This window comes from Eptatretus burgeri, chromosome 4 (genome assembly GCF_056783735.1).
Source record: "Eptatretus burgeri isolate ZD-2024b chromosome 4, Ebu_testis_v1, whole genome shotgun sequence".
Lineage (NCBI taxonomy): Eukaryota > Metazoa > Chordata > Myxini > Myxiniformes > Myxinidae > Eptatretus > Eptatretus burgeri.
Window position 1 is genome coordinate 107,982,762 of NC_140964.1, and position 20,723 is coordinate 108,003,484.

General features: G+C 44.1%; 1 protein-coding gene across 13 annotated transcripts in view; it reads left to right on the top strand.

Annotated features, from left to right (window-relative positions):
* Positions 1-20,723, top strand: part of LOC147028865 (synaptic vesicle 2-related protein-like) — a 360,308-nt gene that overhangs the window by 18,601 nt on the left and 320,984 nt on the right. For 10 of the 13 annotated variants that reach the window (XR_015057745.1, XR_015057743.1, XR_015057747.1 and 7 more), the window contains 2 exons: positions 10,299-10,423; positions 15,099-15,162. Coding sequence is in view for 8 of the 13 variants with exons in the window: in XM_085879631.1 (XP_085735757.1) it covers positions 10,299-10,423; positions 15,099-15,162 (189 nt within the window). In the remaining 5 variants the exon portion in view is untranslated. The remainder of the gene's footprint in view (positions 1-10,298; positions 10,424-15,098; positions 15,163-20,723) is intronic. The other 3 variants (XM_085879636.1, XM_085879639.1, XM_085879638.1) reach the window with 1 other exon arrangement.

Sequence of the window (20,723 nt, forward strand, 5' to 3'; positions counted from 1 at the left end):
CAATTTTGTTTTCCGGCAGACAGACTAAACCTATTACCTTACTACTCTGTGCGCATGTGTTCTCAGGACGATATTCCATACAATTTGCCAAATTTAGAGCCAAGTTACTCTAAAACTGCAGGTTCGTGTTTCGATTCATGTTCTGATTCATATTCCACAATGACGAAGTTCTTCGATCACAGACTGTCCTCTGCAGACAGACAGACAAAGAGAACCAATTGCTTAACTCTGCTTTTCATTCATCGAGGACAGTTCCGAACCACACCTTAAAATAGGACTTGTAGATTTTACATTTAAAAACCAAAACAAACTACGACACTCCATTGAGTGCATACCTCCGCCAAGCTGAACAGTTTATGGTTTGTCGCCCACTGATGGGCTGGATATGCATCTGGACTTCAACCAAAATGTAATCGGAGTGGTCTTGTCACCTAACCAACTCATACACCAAGTGTTATCATAATCCGTCCCCAGCTTTTTGAAATATCGTGCTACATATGGTTTTTGGCCCTATCACTCAATTGTGAATAATAACTTAAGAAATAAAAAAATAATTCAAATGTGGATCTGGATCATCACCAAAATCTAATCAATTCGTCCGTGTCACACACCCAAGCTCACCATGAAGTTTCATTGCAATCCATCCATAACTTTTTGAGATATCCTGCTCACAGTCAAACAAACAGACAGACAGACATGGTTGAAAACATAAATTCCGTCCACTTTCGGTGATGGAGGTAATATTATGTAATGAAGAAAGTAAAATATAAATAATAATAAATAAAAAACATGAAGGTGATATGTTGGTTGCAGTGATGGTAAGGTGCATATAAATAAATAATTCAAGGTGTTATACAGGTAAGGTGGCAGAGGCAATAAATATTATGGAACTAGCAAATACACCCATCGCTTCACTGACAAGAACACTCAAAGGGGGGGGGGGGGTGAGAACCCGACAGGAACCATTCCTGATCAACCATTTAATTGGAGTGTTTGCATGAGTGCTTATGCCACTTGCCGAACACCTTATAGTCGAGAGCAGTACCACGCTATGTCCTTCTGAGCGAATCGCTCACTCAATGTGGAGGCTTTTTCCCGCCACTTCATTCAGAGCAAGTGTTTCGTGCACCGTCACTCTGAGCGAGTGTTTCGTGCACTGTCACCTTGAGCGAGTGTTTCGTGCTCTGCCACCCTGAGCGAGTGTTTCGTGCACCGTCACCTTGAGCGAGTGTTTCGTGCTCCGTCACCTTGAGCGAGTGTTTCGTGCTCTGCCACCCTGAGCGAGTGTTTCGTGCTCCTTCACCTTCAGTAACTGTTTAGTACTCCGTCACCTTGAGCGAGTATTTAGTGTTCTGCCACTCTGAGCGAGTGTTTCATGCTCCGTCACCTTGAGCGAGTGTTCCGTCGCCCTGAGCATGTGTTTCGTGCACCGTCGCCCTGAGCGAGTGTTTCATGCACCGTCACCCTGAGCAAGTGTTTCGTGCACCGTTGCTCTGAGCGAGTGTTTCGTGCTCCGTCACCTTGAGCGAGTGTTTTGTGCTCTGCCACCTTGAGCGAGTGTTCCGTCACCTTGAGCGAGTGTTTCATGCTCCGGCACCTTGAGCGAGTGTTTCGTGCTCCGTCACCTTGAGCGAGTGTTTCGTGCTCCGTCACCTTGAGCGAATGTTTCGTGCTCTTTCACCTTCAGTAAGTGTTTAGTATGCCGTCACCTTGAGCGAGTATTTAGTGTTCTGTCACTCTGAGCGAGTGTTTCATGCTCTGTCGCCCTGAGCTAGTGTTTCATGCTCCGTCACCTTGAGCAAGTGTTTAGTGTTCTGTCACTCTGAGCAAGTGTTTCATGCTCCGTCACCTTGAGCAAGTGTTTAGTGTTCTGTCACTCTGATCAAGTGTTTCATGCTCCGTCACCTTGAGTAAGTGTTTGGCGCTCAGTCGCTCTGAGCGAGTATTTCGTGCTCTGTCGCCCTGAGCAAGTGTTTCATGCTCCGTCACCTTGAGCGAGTGTTTTGTGCTCTGCCACCCTGAGCGAGTGTTTCGTGCACCGTCGCCCTGAGCGAGTGTTTCGTGCACCGTCGCCCTGAGCAAGTGTTTCGTGCTCTGCCACCTTGAGCGAGTGTTCCGTCGCCCTGAGCAAGTGTTTTGTGCCCCGTCACCTTGAGTGAGTGTTTCGTGCACCATCACCTTGAGCGAGTGTTTCGTGCTCCGTCACCTTGAGTGAGTGTTTCGTGCTCTTTCACCTTCAGTAAGTGTTTAGTACGCCGTCATCTTGAGCGAGTATTTAGTGTTCTGTCACTCTGAGCGAGTGTTTCATGCTCTGTCGCCCTGAGCTAGTGTTTCATGCTCCGTCACTCTGAGCAAGTGTTTCATGCTCCGTCACCTTGAGCAAGTGTTTAGTGTTCTGTCACTCTGAGCAAGTGTTTCATGCTCCGTCACCTTGAGTAAGTGTTTAGCGCTCAGTCACTCTGAGCGAGTATTTCGTGCTCTGTCGCCCTGAGCAAGTGTTTCATGTTCTGTCACCGTGAGTGCGTGGTTCGTGCTCCATCGCTCTGAGGAAGAGCTTTGGAAATAACACCTGATTTCCGAGCCGTTTGCCGTATGAAAGTGTTTTCTAATTTCCCCAAGCCAATTTTTTTTTCCACCCATCACACACAGCTGTTTATAAAGATTAATGTTTGTAAACATATCCCTGAAATGTCTCTATAAGTGCAATGTTTTGCAGTGAAAGCTACTCATTATTTTTGGGTTGTTGCTGATATCAGTTAAGTGTGTGTGTGTGTGTGTGTGTGTGTGTGTGTGTGTGTGTGTGTGTGTGTGTGTGTGTGTGTGTGTGTGTGTGTGTGTGTGTGTGTGTGTGTGTGTGTGTGTGTTCTTCATCAAGCATAACACACTCTCTCGCTCTCGCTCTCGCTCTCGCTCTCTCTCCCTCTCCCATTCTTGCTCTACCCCCTCCCAATACAGTGCAGCACCATCCTCCCACACTTCTCTCACTCTCAAGGAGACTGCTGAGGCAGCACCAACGCTCTACACAGAGTATGGTCCCAATGGATTGATGGATGGATATAGTTTTAGCCCTATCACTCAATTGTGAATAATCACTTTAGAAAAAAAAACTAAAAAATTCATATCCGGATCCAGATCTTCACCAAAATCTTATCAATTCGTCCGTGTCACACACCCAAGCGAATCATAAAGTTTCATTCAAACCCATCCATAACATTTTGCAATATCCTGCTCACAGACAAACAAACAGGCAGACAAACATGGTTGAAAACATAAACTCCGTCCACTTTCGGTGGTGAAGGTAATAAATATTATGTAATGGAGATAATAAAATATAAATACCAAAATAAATAAATAATTGAAGGTGATACACTTTGTTGGTAACAGTGATGGTAAAGTGCATATAAAATTGAAGGTGTTAATAGTAGTAAGATGGCGGAGTTATAAATATTATGTAGCTCGCAAATCCCACCCATCGCTTCGCTGATGGGAACACTGAGAGGGGTGGGGGAGAGGGGGATAGAGAGGGGTGAGAGAGAGATAGAGAGGGGTGAGAGAGAGAGATAGAGAGGGGTGTGTGTGTGAGAGAGAGAGAGAGAGAGAGAGAGAGAGAGAGAGAGAGAGAGAGAGAGAGAGAGAGAGAGAGAGAGAGAGAGAGAGAGAGAGAGAGAGAGAGAGAGAGAGAGAGAGATAGATAGATAGTGAGAGAGGTGAGAGACAGAGACAGAGACAGAGAGAGAAAGGGATGGCAGATGTGTGGTGGAGCGTCAATTATTCATACTGTGTCAAAAATGCTTCTGCATAGAATAATAGTGAAGATGGAAACAAAATAATGTCTGAAATAAATTTTCTACTGGTGATGCTATAAATAACACCCAGAGACAAACACTGCTCAGATATGTCCAGAGATAAACAGTCCAGAGACAAACACCGCCCAGATGCGTCCGGAGACAGAAGAGCGCCCAGATGCATCTGGAGACAGAAGAGCGCCTGGACGCGTAGATAGAAGACCACCCGGATGTGTCTGGAGACAGAAAAGCATCCGGACGTGTCCAGAGACAGAGGAGTGCCGGGACGCATCCGGAGACGAACTCCGCCTCGATGCGTCCGGAGACAAACACTGTCCAGACATAACCACCATCTGGGTATGTCCAGGAAGGGGAGGGGAGAGTGAGAGAGGTGTGGGATGAGGGTGCTGCACTGTATTGGGAGGAGTATAGCAAGGATGGGAAAGAGAGAGACAGACAGACAGACAGACAGACAGACGGGTTGGGGTAGGGGAGTTAGCAGAGATAATATGTTATGCTTTATGAAACACACACACACACACAACCACACCATCGGTTCAATGGCATCAGTGTGATTACCAATTACAGTAATTGATGTACACAACCCAAAAACCTTGAGTAGTAGTCACCGAAAAACAACGTTGCATTTATATAGACGTTTCAGGGATTTGTTCACAAACATTAATCTTTATAAACAGCTGTGTGTGATGGGTGGAAAAAAAATCTTAGCTCAGTAATTTAGAAAACGCATTATTACGGAAAATGGCTCAAATCGAGTGTTAATTCACAACTCGCTCAGAATGATGGAACACGAACCACTTGCTCAGGGTGACGGAGCACGAACTACTCGCTCAGGGTGACGGAGCACGAACTACTTGCTCAGGGTGACGGAGCACGAACCACTCGCTCAGGGTGATGGAGCACGAACTACTCGCTCAGGGTGACGGAGCACGAACCACTCGCTCAGGATGACGGAGCACGAACCACTCACGCAGGGTGACGGAGCACGAACCACTCGCTCAGGATGACGGAGCACGAACCACTCGCTCAGGATGACGGAGCACGAACCACTCACGCAGGCTGACGGAGCACGAACCACTCACGCAGGATGACGCAGCACGAATGACTCGCTTAGGATGACGGAGCACAAACCACTCACGCAGGGTGACGGAGACGAACCACTCACGCAGGGTGACGGAGCCGAACCACTCACGCAGGGTGACGGAGCCGAACCACTCACTCAGGGTGACGGAGCACGAACCACTCACTCAGGATGACGGAGCACGAACCACTCACACGGGGTGATGCGTCACAAGCGTCATTCTCCAAACAGTAGAAAAAGTTGTTTATTGCTTTGGAAAAATCACATTTTCTTGTGTATGTATGAAGAAGGAGGGAACAGAGCCTTGCTTCCTTAAATTAAATAGGTATATTGTATATCGGCTTCGTTATAAGACTCATTATTTATTTAAATTTCAGATTTCACAACAGATTTCAACATTTATTTAGTCCAGACGATATCCAATCTTCAAAATCGAAATAATATTTTGATGATATACTTTAATTTGTCCGTGAGAGTAGATCGTGGAAAATCGTATCATATCATGCAGGAAGTTGCTCCAGGCTCCAAATTTGAAAATTATAGGACTTACAAAAGCGATGTATACAGCAGTTCATAGGTGTGATTAACAAGCATTCGATAATATGAGTGAGGAAAGTGAAAAAAAAAACTATCATTAAGAAATAATTGTGGTCTGTTCCAAGTCAAGGCATTGTTGAGTAGGCCAAACAACATGGTGGCTTCAGACCCCATGAGGTTACCCAGGAAATGCCTTAAGACCCCAGAGAGCGAGGTGGCCGATGATCGACTGATGAGAATATAATTAAATAAGGCCATTAATTTTCTTGAAAAGGAGTGTTTTAATTCACCCAAACATACAATTTTCACTCATACACTTCCTTGGGGTTTTCTTAGAATGCATGCAACGTTTCAGGATGCTAGGTTTTATGGTTTTGGAGTTATGGAAGACACACACACACACACACACACACACTTTTATTACTATGGATATATGAAAACGATTGTCGCAGGTCGGCATGAACTTCACAGTGCAACAATTGTTGTTGCGGTTGTTGTGGGGATCGGTGCACCCATCGGCCAGACAGCTGCGGCAGCACACCCACAGCTATCGCTTGACTCCACCCACCGCTGTCGTTCTTTTCCCCCTCTATTGAACCCAGATGAAATGATATGGCCACCATCTTGGTTTTTCGTGGGCCTAACTTATTAGGCCAGTAGGCATCTTCTGCTTATAAACTGTCTGGCTTTGTTGCATCAGCTTATAAACTGTCCAGCTTTGTTGCGTATTTTGTGTTTATCAATTTGTTCTTTTATCCATTCCATCGGTCCTATAAATGTAAGTTCCGTTGCTTTATTGCAGTTAATCCTTTTATTTTCTCTATAATTCGGTCTTTTTGTCAGTAATGCACATAATTTTCTATCTTTCATTATTCTGAGATCACCTGTGATAATATGTTTATGTTGTGTATCTTTTTATACAGAATGTTCACAATTACAACAAGAAAAAGAGCAATCAGAGATTGCAGACCCTTGCCATGACTTCTTTTGAGTGGTGTATTTTTATAGGTTTCAGGGTAAATCCAAAATGGCTGCCAAACTATGTAACCTATGACGTCATGTGTGTGACCCTTTTATTCCTCATGGATAGTCAATCATACGTGTAAAGTTTCACCTTGATCTGTTCAGCCATTTCAGAGAAAAGGATTTTTGAAGGTTTAAAGAAAAAAACAATATGGCTGCCAAATCACGTGACCGATGATGTCATGAAAAATATTTTGTGGACCATTTTATCCCTCGATGACCCTCACAAATTTTCATTCTGATCAGATGTAGCGTTCTACATATGCAATTATGACGTCATAGAGGCACCTATTATGTAATAAACTATCCCACTCATTTCCCATGAGAAGTACTTGCGATATGTCAAGTTTTCAATTTTTTCCTTGGTGCGGTTTCAGAGATACAGAGGTCCAATTTTCCCCGTTTTTCCAATATGGCTGCCACAACTCGTGACCTATGACGTCAGAATTATCATTTAAATATTTTGCATGAGTAATCGCTCCAATGGTGAAAAATTCATCTCCATCCGACAAGCGGTTATGGAGAAAAACAGGAAAGTTATGTGCAGACAAACAAACAGACCCAAATGCAATACCCTCTCATTTTGGTGAGGGTAATGATGTGTGTGACTCAACCATTCCTCTACACCTGTAGATTGCACAGTTTCCTGATAGTTGAAGATTTTCCCCCAAATTGCATTTTGTATAGTGTACACAACCCTTGGTGTGTCTCTCCCCCCCCCTCTCTGTCTCTCTGTCTCTCTGTCTCTCTGTCTCTCTGTCTCTCTGTCTCTCTGTCTCTCTGTCTCTCTGTCTCTCTGTCTCTCTGTCTCTCTGTCTCTCTGTCTCTCTGTCTCTCTGTCTCTGTATCTCTGTGTCTCTCCCTCTCCCCACTGCCTTCTGTTGTCGTATTTTCTCGACATTGATCATTTCCACCCCTTCGTTATCAAACATAATTTTGATGATGTCATTGTCTTTTCTACGATTAACTTCTTTAGGTTTCTCTTTGTCAATGGTATCAAAAATTGCCTACATATCTTGGATTGGGAGTTCCTTTTGATCATTCTCTTCTATCTGTTGATGATTTGTCAAACTTCTTTCAGGGGTTGGGCACATCTTACTACACACACACACACACACACACACACACACACACACACACACACACACACACACACACACACACACACACACACACACACACACACACACACACACACACACACACACACACACACACACGCACACACCATTGATATTGTTGCAGTTCTGCAAAACCACATACCTCTAAGGCAATGGCACCCAACATACAGTGATCCCCAAAAGTTATTTCGTTAGTCTTCGTGCAGCAAATCTTCCCCTCATGTCTTGTGGGTTAACGGGACAAAGTGCATTGTGTGGGTCTTGTAGCTGAGTCTAATTCTATCTCTATATTACATTCATTCATGGTTTCCATTTCAACCCTTTCCTTTTATCCATGGTACAAATCAAATCGAGCAAACACACGTGATATGAATAACAGCACCAACCGCATCTCGCCAGGGATGCCCCGACTGGCCACGCAGGATTGATATGACCCTCATCCAGTCGCCAGAACAGGGTAGGACAGGTGTCGAGGGATGGAGGGCTGTCCGGGAGTTCGGTGTGGGGCTCCGGGCTGTGTCATGCCAGATGTGCGAATGAGACCGCTTCCGGCCCCAGGAGACTGGCAGGGTGTGGCTAGGACGTCGTTCCCCAATAGGGAAGCGCGATTTGGGTCACAGCGTGTCTCTTCGGGTAGTCGCCCCACCCTTCACCCAGGCCTTATAAAAGGCGGATCGCGAAGCCGTCAGCCCTCTCTTTTTTGCCTGCCTTCCTCGCCCTCATCTTTGCCTGCCTGCCTCACCCTCATCTTCGCCTGCCTGCCTCACCCTCGTCTTCGCCTGCCTGCCTGCCTCACCCTCGTCTTTGCCTGCCTGCCTCACCCCCCGTCTTTGCCTGCCTGCCTCGCCCTCGTCTTCGCCTGCCTGCCTCGCCCTCGTCTTTGCCTGCCTCCGTCACCCTCGTTTTGCCTGTCTGCCTTGCCCTCGTCTTCACCTGTTTTCCTCACACTCTCCTTCGCCTCTTTGCTCCACCTTCTTCTTCACTGCTCCTCGTTGTCTGCCCGTCGCTGCAGCTACACTAGGCGTTGGTGTGCGACAGACGTTCTTCTGTGATCAGTGTGGAGCACACCTTTCCACGATCCCCGGCAAAGTTACAAAGCAGGAGATAACGTGCCAACTCTTGAGGTGGGATCGCTCAAGCAGAGCGTCCCATGGAGGTACACGCGACACTCACAGACCTATGCATGACAAGGTTAGAGATCTGTTGCCTCACACATCTTCTCTCCTCTCTTTCTTTCCACCCCTCTATCTCGTCCCTTTTGGACGCACATAACAACATCCATTACAGATTCGCAATCACAGTTTCCTTTGGCACGACACCGCACTCCCCTATTGCACCTCACCACACCTCCCACTCCCACATCTTAGACACAAGTATTTCTCCCTCCTACCTCCCCCGAAGCGTACTGGGTTGCTTTGGTTAGCCGACCACACAAGGTATTGTGAGGCCGTTAGTCCTCATCTGCTCTCTTTCCTTCTGGCTATCTAATCTCGTGTGTGTGTGTGTGTGTGTGTGTGTGTGTGTGTGTGTGTGTGTGTGTGTGTGTGTGTGTGTGTGTGTGTGTGTGTGTGTGTGTGTGTGTGTGTGTGTGTGTGTGTGTGCGCGCGCCTGTCATAGCATAAGTTAAAATTGTACAAGTTCTGACGGGATAAGTCTGCTCTGTGTCTGCTTTGTAAATTGCTTGCCTTTTGTTGCACCCCACAAACTCCTTGCTATCCCTGCTGTACATAATAATAAACCCCATTGACTGTGCCACATACCTTTCCTCACTTAATTGTAAATAAATGCTTTGTATAGAAATGTTCCCAGCTCATTTTCATCTTTTCCTTCATTGGTCTAGCATGGTCTGTATCCTGGCTTAGCCGGGATGTTATCCCCCAACGATCTGTTTTCCTAACCGGTACGTCCTTTTGCAGTTACACTCGGCTGCATATGATCCGGTAAGGTGATCCTGTTTGAAAAGGTGTACCAAGGGCGTGTCCCCCAGTAATTTGATCACGTGTCCATTAGGTAACCGGTATTCATGAGATGGAGGACCCTAAGTCACATGGTCGAGTTATTGTCGTTCATGGTCGATTGGCCACCCACCGCATCACGAGTTATTCGTGTGCGACGGCCTGCAATTCCGGAGAGTCTTGTGGGGACCCGAGGTAGCTTCCCCCCCTCCTTGTGGTCTTTTCGCCCCCGAACCCAGGTCCTAAACAATTTAATGATCATGGAAGAAATTGCACACACCTCACACACAGACAATGATTCATCATTGTACTTCAACAAGAACTGCAAGGACAACATGTGAGACTTGAACCAGAGATCTCAGCATCATGAACCTTAAGTATCCATCAATTTTACACTTGTTTATTTTAACCAATCTGAACCTAATTCAAATCTGCATCCCACATTACCAGTCTTGTAGCAAATTCATGAAATACACACGTTTCCTTATTTTATCTCCCCAACAACTACTGTACATCTCACTGCCCTCCCTTGTGTTCTTTTTATACACTTTGTATGAACAAATTATGCCGTCAATGGGCTATTATCACATCATAAGCATGCACAATGCTGTTGCATAACTGGAATGGTGTGGATCATGCACACTATGACTATAAGGTTGGATCCATATGGTGCGTTCTAACCCCACCTCAGGTGATGTTCTGTGTGCAACATGAGACGTATTGCGTATGATTGCTTTGTGTATCATGTAGTGCATTTATACCCTCCTCTTTGCAGTGCTTACTGATGTCTATGGCATTCTCATTCTACTTTATGGTTCTTCTCTCTTTTGCTCCAAAATACATCTGGTTCCTCTTCCTGATGTTTATGCTTGGATTCACAGTGGCTGGTACAGTGCAAGTGTGAGTATGTGTTTTTTTTTGTTTTTTTTTTAAATTCGCCCTACACAAGGGTGAGAGCCACAAAATGTGTAGGGATACAATGACATTCTCAAGGAACCGCTTTTTTCGGAAAATATTGTGAAAACATGGATATTGTGGTTAAATGTGAGACGACACTGATTTGCAGTCTTCTGCAGGTTTTTTTTGAAACTTATTGATTTGACTTGGATTTGCATCATGGATTTAATGAATAAAGGTTGGAGGTTGTGATTATTAGGGTTTATATGTCTGTTTTTGGGTCTACTTTGAAGCCCATGATTCGTGTATCCATGAGATGTACAATGTGCACACTAAAATCAGAATTGTATGCCACGAGCAAATGCAGTACCATTTCATGCTTCAACCAAAGAGGTAGCATTTCTATAGCATTGATGCACAAAGTTTTGTATGCATTTTCCTGTGACTCTTCTTTGAATGTGAATTGATATAACATGAATTTGCGTTAAGGAGCAAAGAGTATGGTTGTGGTTTATGTGGTGAGTACCAGTGAACTGGCTTATTGATGACTGGTTCAAGTGAGGTTGAAGACAGCAATAAATAATACCATAATTAGCCCGTGCTCGCAAAGTGAAAATCGGTGTTAAGCAATCGACCGTGTACGTCGTAAATAGAACGTATGTACGTACGTGTCTGCATTTTGGTATTCCCTTTTCTCTGCGACCGCTTGCCAGATTGACGTGAAACATTCACCATCGATTGAAGCTTGGCTCCTGTCTCATATGGAATGAGGATGATATATATGTATATATATTTTTTATGTCATAGGTGCCTTCGTTATGACGTCAATTGCATATGTAGAATGCAAAATCTGATGAGTATGAAAATTTTAGAGGGTCATCAAGAGATAAATTGATGACTACATCGGTCATGAAGTTCGGCAGCCATATATATATATATATATATATATATATATATATATATATATATATATATATATATATATATATATATATATATATATATATATATATATGTATATATGTATATATGTATATATGTATATATATACATATGTGTATATATATATATATATATATATGTATATATATATATATATATATATATATATATATATATATTTTTTTTTTTTTTTTTTAAACACCTTCAAAAATCCTCTTCTCTGAAATGGCTGAACAGATCAAGGCTAATCTTAACAGATATGACCACCTATCCATGAGGACCAAAAAGTTCCCAACATACGATGTCATTGGTCACAGGGTTTGACAGCCAGATTGGATTTACCATAAAACCTTTAAAAATCCTCTTCTCTGGAATGGCTGGACAGATTGAAGGGAAACTTCACACACATCTTCCCCATGCCTTTGGGATACCAGGGTTTTCACGAATATAATTGATAGGTCACATGGTTTGGCAGCCATATTGGGTTGAAGTAAAATATTTTTAAAATTATTTTGAACTGCTGCATCAATTGACGAGAAACTTCAAAATTAAGATTTAGTTGTGATGGGGAATATGTTCAAAATTTCAACCTGATCAGCGCAAGTTATGGCAGCCAGGATTATTGAATGTTTTGATCTATATTCTTTTTGATATGTATATATATATATATATATATATATATATATATATATATATATATATATATATATTTTTTTTTTTTTTTTAATAAGGCTCACTTGGCTGCACCTGCATGGATTTGAGCGTGGAGGAGTAGCAGTTAAACCTGAGTCCTATCCAGGTTCCTCCTGATGACTTAACCTTTGTGTTTTGCTTGTTCGGGTTCTTTCTGATGATGCCAATGCAATAACTATTTTATTTGATCTTCCATTTGATTTGAATTAATTTTTTTTAAATCCCATTCTGAATTCAATTGAATAAAGAGGATGTAATGAGTCAAGTGTCCGATCAAAGCGGGGTTGCATCAAATCATGATGGCTTGCTACCTGGTCATCACTGCCAGCAGTTATAAAGTAGCAGTTGTGTTTAGACTGTACATTGAAAACTGTTCAACAGAGGAAATTGAAACTTTACCCCATGTTACATGACCATTTGATATAGGGCATATTACTTGGATGATGCCCCCTGCCTCAGAACTTATATGGTGAATTAAACAAAGCCTAATGCTGAGAGACAATGCCACTTTCTCGCGTTAGAAATTTCAATCATTGTAATCACTTCAGCCTTCATTGTGATCGGCTGGTGAAAAAAAGTGACGAAGAAGTACAATTTGGCATTTTAACCATCTCCCGATTTATACTTGAGCAATCTATTCTGACGTCTTTATCAGCCTTGGTAGTTATGAAAACACTCGAATGAGAATAAAAGCTACTTTGTAAAGGCTTATAAATGTAATCTATACCAGGCTTTTCAAAGTATAATTTGTGCACATTTATCTCAGAAGTGTAGATAGATGCAATTACAAATTTGTCACCAGAAGAGTTGGCTCGTACCAAGTCCTTCTCAAAACTGTGCGAGATAAGTATTCTATGAATACCAACTAGTTTAAGAAAGGGTCCAAAGTGGAATTGGAGAATGCATTGACTTTTTGTTCTTATTATTAAAATTATTAATACCATTCCTGACTGTCTTTGCAAACTAACCCTTTGGCTATGCATTGACACAGGCATTCTGTTTGTTAGGCAGGTGACGTGCTTATTAAAATTTGTGCATCACAACTAAGGACATCTCGATCTGCTGCAAGATTGTTCTATGTGTTGATTATTAATTGGCTGAAACACTGTAGCTACTTACTTGTCGTAAGGCCCTGTCACACCTTGACGTTTTAGCCAGCGTATGCCGACGTATGAAAAATTTGGCAAATACGCTGGCACACGTCGAATACGTTATGGGTAAGTTTTGTATACGCTGAAGCACGCTAGCATACGTAGTAGTATGCCGAGCTCAACAGATTTTAAGCATGCTCAAAATTTTTCGACATCTGCCAGCGTATGACTCGCACGTTCCGCATACGCTGGCCATAAGTTGTAGGCACGTTATGCGATCGTTGACAGACGTTGACACACGTTACTTGTAAGTTACTCATAAGTCGAAACATGTCGAAGTAATGTTTAGCGTACCCGAAACTTATTTCTAACCTATGAGTAACGTGCTTTGAACCTATGTGTAACGTATCTCCAATGCATATTGACATATGTAGTCGTATTTGACATCTTCCGGACGACCACTGAACTTACTGAACGTGTTTCTAACTTACAGCTACCATATAATGGCGTATTGGCAGCGTTTAGGGGAATTGGTATATAAAAATGGGCTTCAGTGTTCCACCAACTTGGTATATAAAAATTGGTATAAAATAAAAATTGGTATATAAAAACCAGTCAGTGTTCCAGACTCCATGTTTTGTTTTTTGTTTTTCTTCGGCATGACAGTGATGTTGACATTTCGATTTCTAGCGCGGTTATGATTTAAATCGTTGAGCGGCAGCCTATTAATAGGCTACGCCACGTGATCGTCGGCGATACACTGTCGCGCTATGCATAAGTTAGACTATCGTTGGGCATAGGTTGTGAACGCCGACAACACGCTAAGCATTCGTTGGTATAAGTTATCTATAAGTTATCGAAACGTTCTGTGTACGTTACGAATATGTTACGCATACGTCCAACTCGTTATTATATGCCCAAAACTGAAAAAAAAACATCAATAGTTCAGCGTACGCCAGCGTTTTACATACATTTTGATACGTTGCCATACGCTGGCTAAAATGTCAAGGTGTGACAGGGCCTTTACTTCTCATATTATGGAGTTTAAGTTTGTGTCCTCTTGTGGGGTTCTGAATAAATTTGAATAACTCGTTTGTTCAATTGTCATCGATATTGTTTTGGGTTTTGTATATGTGGATTAGGTCGGCTTCCTCTTTTATCCTCCAAGGATGGTACTCCAATATACTTCAACCTATCACTATCTGTCACGTCCATCAGCATCCTTGTACAATTTTTGTGGCTCTTCTTTGCACTAATTCTATTTTCTTTGCATATCTTTTATTGCAGTTCCTTCCACACCTAACAGTACTCCAGGCTTTGTCTGATTAAGCTTTTGTGCAGGAGACAGAATGTTGCCTTTGTCATATTGTTAAATATTATTTTCACCAGGCCCAGAGTTTGATTTGCTTTTGTGGTGATTACATGTTGTACAAGCTTTGTGAGTTTCAGGTTAGAACAAAAAGTGACGCAGAGATAATTTTTTTTTCTTCGACTACTCCTTGGCTGACAGCTTTTCTGTTGGGATAGAACTATGTTGGGGGGCTTTCTCTTGGGGTTAATCTATGTTGGTGGGTTATCTACCTATCTGTTTTGAACTGTGCAACCATTCCGGACATCAGATTGCTGGAAAATTTTTCCTTGACAAACTAAAATCAATAAAATGACATTTTTTATTACATTGTGTTCTTAATTGACTCCCCTCGAATTTTCTGTCTCATCTCATAACTTATTTGCGCAGACTTCTTTCATTCTTATTTGACTATTTTTATTTCAAACAATTTTATTATCCTTATAATGTTCAATTCAACCTTCTCCTTTTTAATACAAACAATCAGGTTCCGGGGTTATACAGACTAGAGAAGCTCCTGATGGGCAATTTTCATGACATTAGAGATGGTTTTGCAAAGTTTTAATTTGAAGTTTTAGCCTAATACCATATTTTGTGTTTGTAGGTCAACTCTATGCAGTGAGTTCATCATCTCGAATTTGCGTGCTAATTGTCTTCTCTTCATTGCGGTAAGGCAAGTAAAAGGCTGAATTGTCCACAGATAAATTTGACTGAATCCATCTCCAAACATTTTGCTGCCTTGATCCTGGCAGGCATTACCTTTTAATATTGTTGTGAGAAAGTGCAGGGATGCAAGTTGAAGGAGTGTTCATTGTTTGCCTTAACTATGAATTTGAGAATGTTTATGTGTTTTGAAATAGATTGCTGTGTTGGCTAAAGGTACACATCTTGATTTTGTCTGCTTTGAATTTTTTAATTGAATTTATAAATGTTTATGCGGGCTTTAAAAGTGTTTGCTGAAGTCTTGCAGTCATCTCGTGTTTGGTGCAGTGCATTTTACACTTTTTGTCTCCCAATTATTCGGTGAATGTGGTAAATGAATTGGGATCACCTCTGGTTATGTAAGCATCACATTGGAATGCAAAATGAGTCGCATTCTATCAGGACAGGTCAGGTATGTGAGCATGCGCAGGAGCAGCACGTCGCTGCATACACTTTCCGCTGGTCCTCCAGGGACCTCCCTCTGGCCATCCCCCAGGTAGATGCCTGGCCCATCCCAATTTCGTTGAGACTCTGATCAACCTGCTGCGACCACTAGGCACATGGATGGCCCTTTGGCCTCCTCCACTCATGAGGCTCCCTCGATGAGAGAATCTCGTGAGCAGGATCAGCATGAGGAAAACAAGTCACATGTCCATACAGCAGCCGCTGACACTCATGGACTATGCAGGTAACAAATCTCATTTGAGTCTCTCTCAGCAACCGCTTGTTGGACACAAAGTCTGACTTGCGATAGCCAAAGATTCTCCGAAAAGACCTGGTACCAAAGGAATTAAGTTTCCATCTCAGATCCCTGGTCAGAGTTCAAGTCTCACATCCGTAGAGCAAGACTGGAAGCACCAAGGACCTGAAGACTTGGACTTTCGTCCTCCTGTACAGTTGAATGGAGGGTCAGTAATAGGGAAAGTAACACTCATGACATCCAACTCAACAGCTGGTTGATCAGCCTGGTACAGCCACTCAAAGTAACCGGCCCAGCGGGCCTTCACTTCATATCAGACTCCTCTGTCAAGAGCCCACCACCCTCCACTCCAACTGCAGAACACCAAGGGACGGTCTGGTTCACTATGTCAGTAAATTAATTTTCGTTCAAAATCTTGGTAGATTAGACAACCTATACATTTTCGGAAACGTTATAACATCGAGAATCCGAAAATCAATGTTTACATTTACGGACATACCGCCGTGTCAGCCATTTTTGGATTTTCGAAATGGCGGCCATGCAGGTATGTCTGCAAATGTAAACATGTATTTTTAGATTCCCCATGTTATAACGTTTTTGAAAATGTATAGGTTTGCTAATCTACCAAGATTTTGAATGAAAATTAATTTACTGATATAGTGAACCTGACTAAAATGGACAGGAGTAAAAACCTGAGCAACTTTGACAAGGGCCAAATTGTTATGGCCAGACGACTTGGTCAGAGAATCTCTGAAACGGCAAGGCTTGTGGGGTGCTTCCGGTCAGCAGTGGTAAGTACCTACCGACAGTGGTCCGAGGTGGGACAAGCCACAAACCGGTGACAGGGTGTTGGGCGCCCAAGGTTCATCGATGCGCGAGGGCAACGAAGGCTATTCCATCTGGTCCGAACCGACAGAAGGTCTTCTGTGGCACAAGTCACAGAAAATGTTAATGGTGATCACGGGAGGAATGTGTCACAATCCACAGTGCATCGCACCCTGCTGCATATGGGGCTGCGTAGCTGCAGACCGGTCAGAGTGCCCATAATGACCCCTGTCCACTGTCGAAAGTGACTACAATGGGCACGCGAGCGTCGGAACTGGGCCTTGGAGCAGTGAAAGAAAGTCGCCTGGTCCGATGAGTCCCGTTTTCTTTTAGATCACGTAGATGGCTGTGTATGTGTGTGCCGTTTACCTGGGGAAGTGATGGCACCATGATGCACTGTGGGAAGATGACAAGCCGGTGGAGGGAATGTCATGCTCTGGGCAATGTTCTGCTGGGAAACCCTGGATCCGGCCACTCATGTGGACGTCAATTTGACATGTCACCTACCGAAAAATCGTTGCAGACAAATACACCCCTTTATGGCAATGGTATTCCCTGATGGCAGTGGCCTTTTTCAGCAGGATAATGCGCTCTGCCCCACTGCACACATTGTTAGGCAATGGTTTGAGGAACATGATGAAGTGTTCACGGTGTTGCCCTGGTCTCCAAATTCTCCAGATCTCAATCCGATTGAGCATCTGTGGGATGTGCTGTACTGACAAGTCCGATCCACGGTGGCTCCACCTCGCAGCTTTCAAGAGATTGAAGGATCTGCTGCTCATGTTTTGGTGCCAGATACCACAGGACACCTTCAGGGGTCTTTAGAGTCCATGCCTCGGCAGGTCGGGGCTGTTTTGTTGGCATACAGAGGACCAACAGCATATTAGGCAGGTGGTCATAATGTTTTGGCTCATCAGTGTATATATACCAACAAAATAACTCCCTGGGGATCACTGTGTGTTGGGTGCCATTGCCTTGGAGGCATGTGGTTTTGCAAAACCACAACACTACCCTCCCTCTCTTTTGCTACACTCGACCCAAGTTGTTGAACATTAGTGTGGCATATAGGTGTAGCTTCCCCTCCTGCGCTTTTCCTACGGATCCCTGAGTGCGACATTTCAAATACATGTCCCAAAAATTATAAACCTACTGTTGCGTATCTAAGCTGACAGACTCGTACGGACATCCTTATGCTGCAATGATGGAATTGAACTCAACAAACAGGTGGGTTATAACTATATACATTTCTAATAAACCTACTGTTGCGTATCTAAGCTGACAGACTCGTACGGACATCCTCATGCTGCAATGATGGAATTGAACTCAACAAACAGGTAGGTTATAACTATATACATTTCTAATATCTGCATTACCCATGGCCCAGGACCTGTAATTCAAGGGCAGGACACAGCAAATGAAAAATTTGCAGATGAGTGCAGCAGCAGGTGATCATGCAACCTGGCGTCTTCAGGGCCCAAAATGGTCCTTTGTCTTTTTTTGTTGTTGTTGTTTTTCTGGCTATTGGAGGCAACTCACCCTAATACGGCAGGCCACACACCTCTCACAGTCCATTTGAACTGGCCTTTATCAATAAAGCTGTCTGGGATATGCAAATACAGTCCCCGGTAATGCGGCTGCCTGCATGGCAGTCCCCGCAAACACTTCCACAACAGATGGTCCTGGGGTACATGGCAAGGTTCAGCGATATGGCAAGTGGGGTCAAGGCAAATAAATGCATGGGCAAGGCATAGCAAGTGGAGTCAACGCAAAGGCATGGCAAATGCAGCCCAGGTAAGGTGCAATAGGTCAGCATCCGAAGCTGGCCAGCCTCGGTGTGGTCTTGTGGAGGGAGTGTGGTGTCGTTGGCCATTCTGAAGATGGGTTTGGTCCTACCCTATGGTCTCCCCGCCCACCCATCCTATTGTCTATGTCTGTCCTTGTCCATACCCACCCCCTTTAGGTTTTAACAAAGTAATGAGATTTAGATTTATTTATATTTTTAATAAATGTGTCCAGAACCCTCTTATAGTCTTTGTTTGGCTATCATGTCCGAACCGTCTATTCCCAATCCCGAAGATCCCTTCAAAGAGGATTGCGAAATAGACAAGGTAACCTGTCCAGAGGTCCAATACAGCCTCAGAATAACCCCCACAGGCCTCAGCATTTCCACGATGAGACCAGCGGCCTACAAACAGTGAAGGGATGGATGGTGTGAAGGGGGTACACATATTCAAATCTATCCCATCACTTAATAATCTTTAAACTATCCCCAGGGCTTTTCAACATGCCTGTCTCTTTAAACTATCGGTTCCAGCAACCACGATCCCATCGCCCATGTTGTTGTTCATTATTAATTTGGGCCTGGCCCGCAAATTTTCCTCCATGCTCTTGCACAACTTTGTGGCTGGGCAGCGTGGCTCCACTGGCAGGTCTGTCCACCTGACAAACTCATTCTTCAGCACCCCCGGGTTGCTGAGGCTGTCTCCGATTCTAAAGCAGAATTTGAAACAGTCAAAATTCCTCACTAACGTGGGGAATGCCCTCACTGACATTTCCCCCTCAATGCCCACATGGCATTTTGGCGCTCCACGTCCCATTTCCCTGGGTACCTGTGCCCATTACCTACTCTAACTCCTCGGTCCCTTGGACCCACGTCCTACTCTGGCTGACTACTCTGGCACCCGGGGTGTCCTCTACTCTATACTGACCTTTCACAAGCCATACTCCCAGCCAGTTAATCGTCTCCTGCACCCTGCAAAATGTTTCGTGCCTTCGTTCAACACCAACTACAAAACGACATCCTTTTATTAATTTGACTTCCCGCTAACTAATATTACTCTAACCCCGGGTTCCCTTGGATGGGATTAACTCCTCCTCCCAATTATTTATTCACACCATGCATTCCACATTCACTCCATTTACATCGGGCCCGCTGACCCACATTCATTCATCATCTTTCTACTCACACCGATATTCTACTAGCTACGTCCCCCTAACTAACTCATGCTCCCCGTCATCCCTTACTTGAATTCACGTTCCATTTAACTCTATGTCGCTAAACTACGTCCCCTACTACACCTTCCATGTCTGTCCTTGTTCCCAATGATCTCTAATTCCTGTCCTAAATTCCCCTAACTCTTGTTCCCAATGATCTCAAATTCCTGTCTTAAATTCCCCTAACTCTTGTTCCCAATGATCTCTAATTCCTGTCCTAAATTCCCCTAACCCTTGTTCCCGGGCCCATATGGCGGACTGCTTCTAATGCCCCCATGGGGCCAGTCTATTTAACGCTATACCATTCCCCTAACTCGTGCTCCTTTGCCCAGACCTGAAACGATGCGTCGTCACCTGAATCGTGTGCTCCGATTGGGCTCTGGCCCCACACTGCCAGGCTCCTACGGCCGGAAGTGGTCCCATTTGTACATCCGGCCCAACATGGCTGAGCCGCTGAATTGACTTGCACCGAACACTGCGACATGAATCGCCTTGCAGCAAACTCCCGGGGCATGTTCTGGCGACTGGCCGAGGGTCACATCGGTCCCGCATACCTGTTCGGATACCCCCGGCGCTCTGCGTTTGGTGCTGGTCAATATGCTTGTTCCGTCCTCATGCCATGGGGCCCAAGTGGCCTGGGCCATACAGCTTGCCTCTGCTTGGTGGCAGCTGCATCGAGGTAGAGGTGTGAGGAGGTGCTGGATGACGTCTGCTGTTTGCAGGAGATATTGGTGGCCAAGGTGACGAGAGAACGCCGATAGTGAGACGCTGTTGTAAATCAGCGCGCAGACCCAAATGAAGATGTGCGCCATGCGTGTGATTTGTTTCATGGATAAAAGGAAAGGGTTGAAATGAAATCGGGTTTGAAAAGAAGATAGAGATATAATTAGACCTAGCTATAAGCCCCATGCAATGCACTTCGTCCCGTTAACCCATTAGTCATGAGGGGAACGTCTGACTGCACGAATACTAACGGAATAACTGCCTGGGGATAACTGTATATCGGGT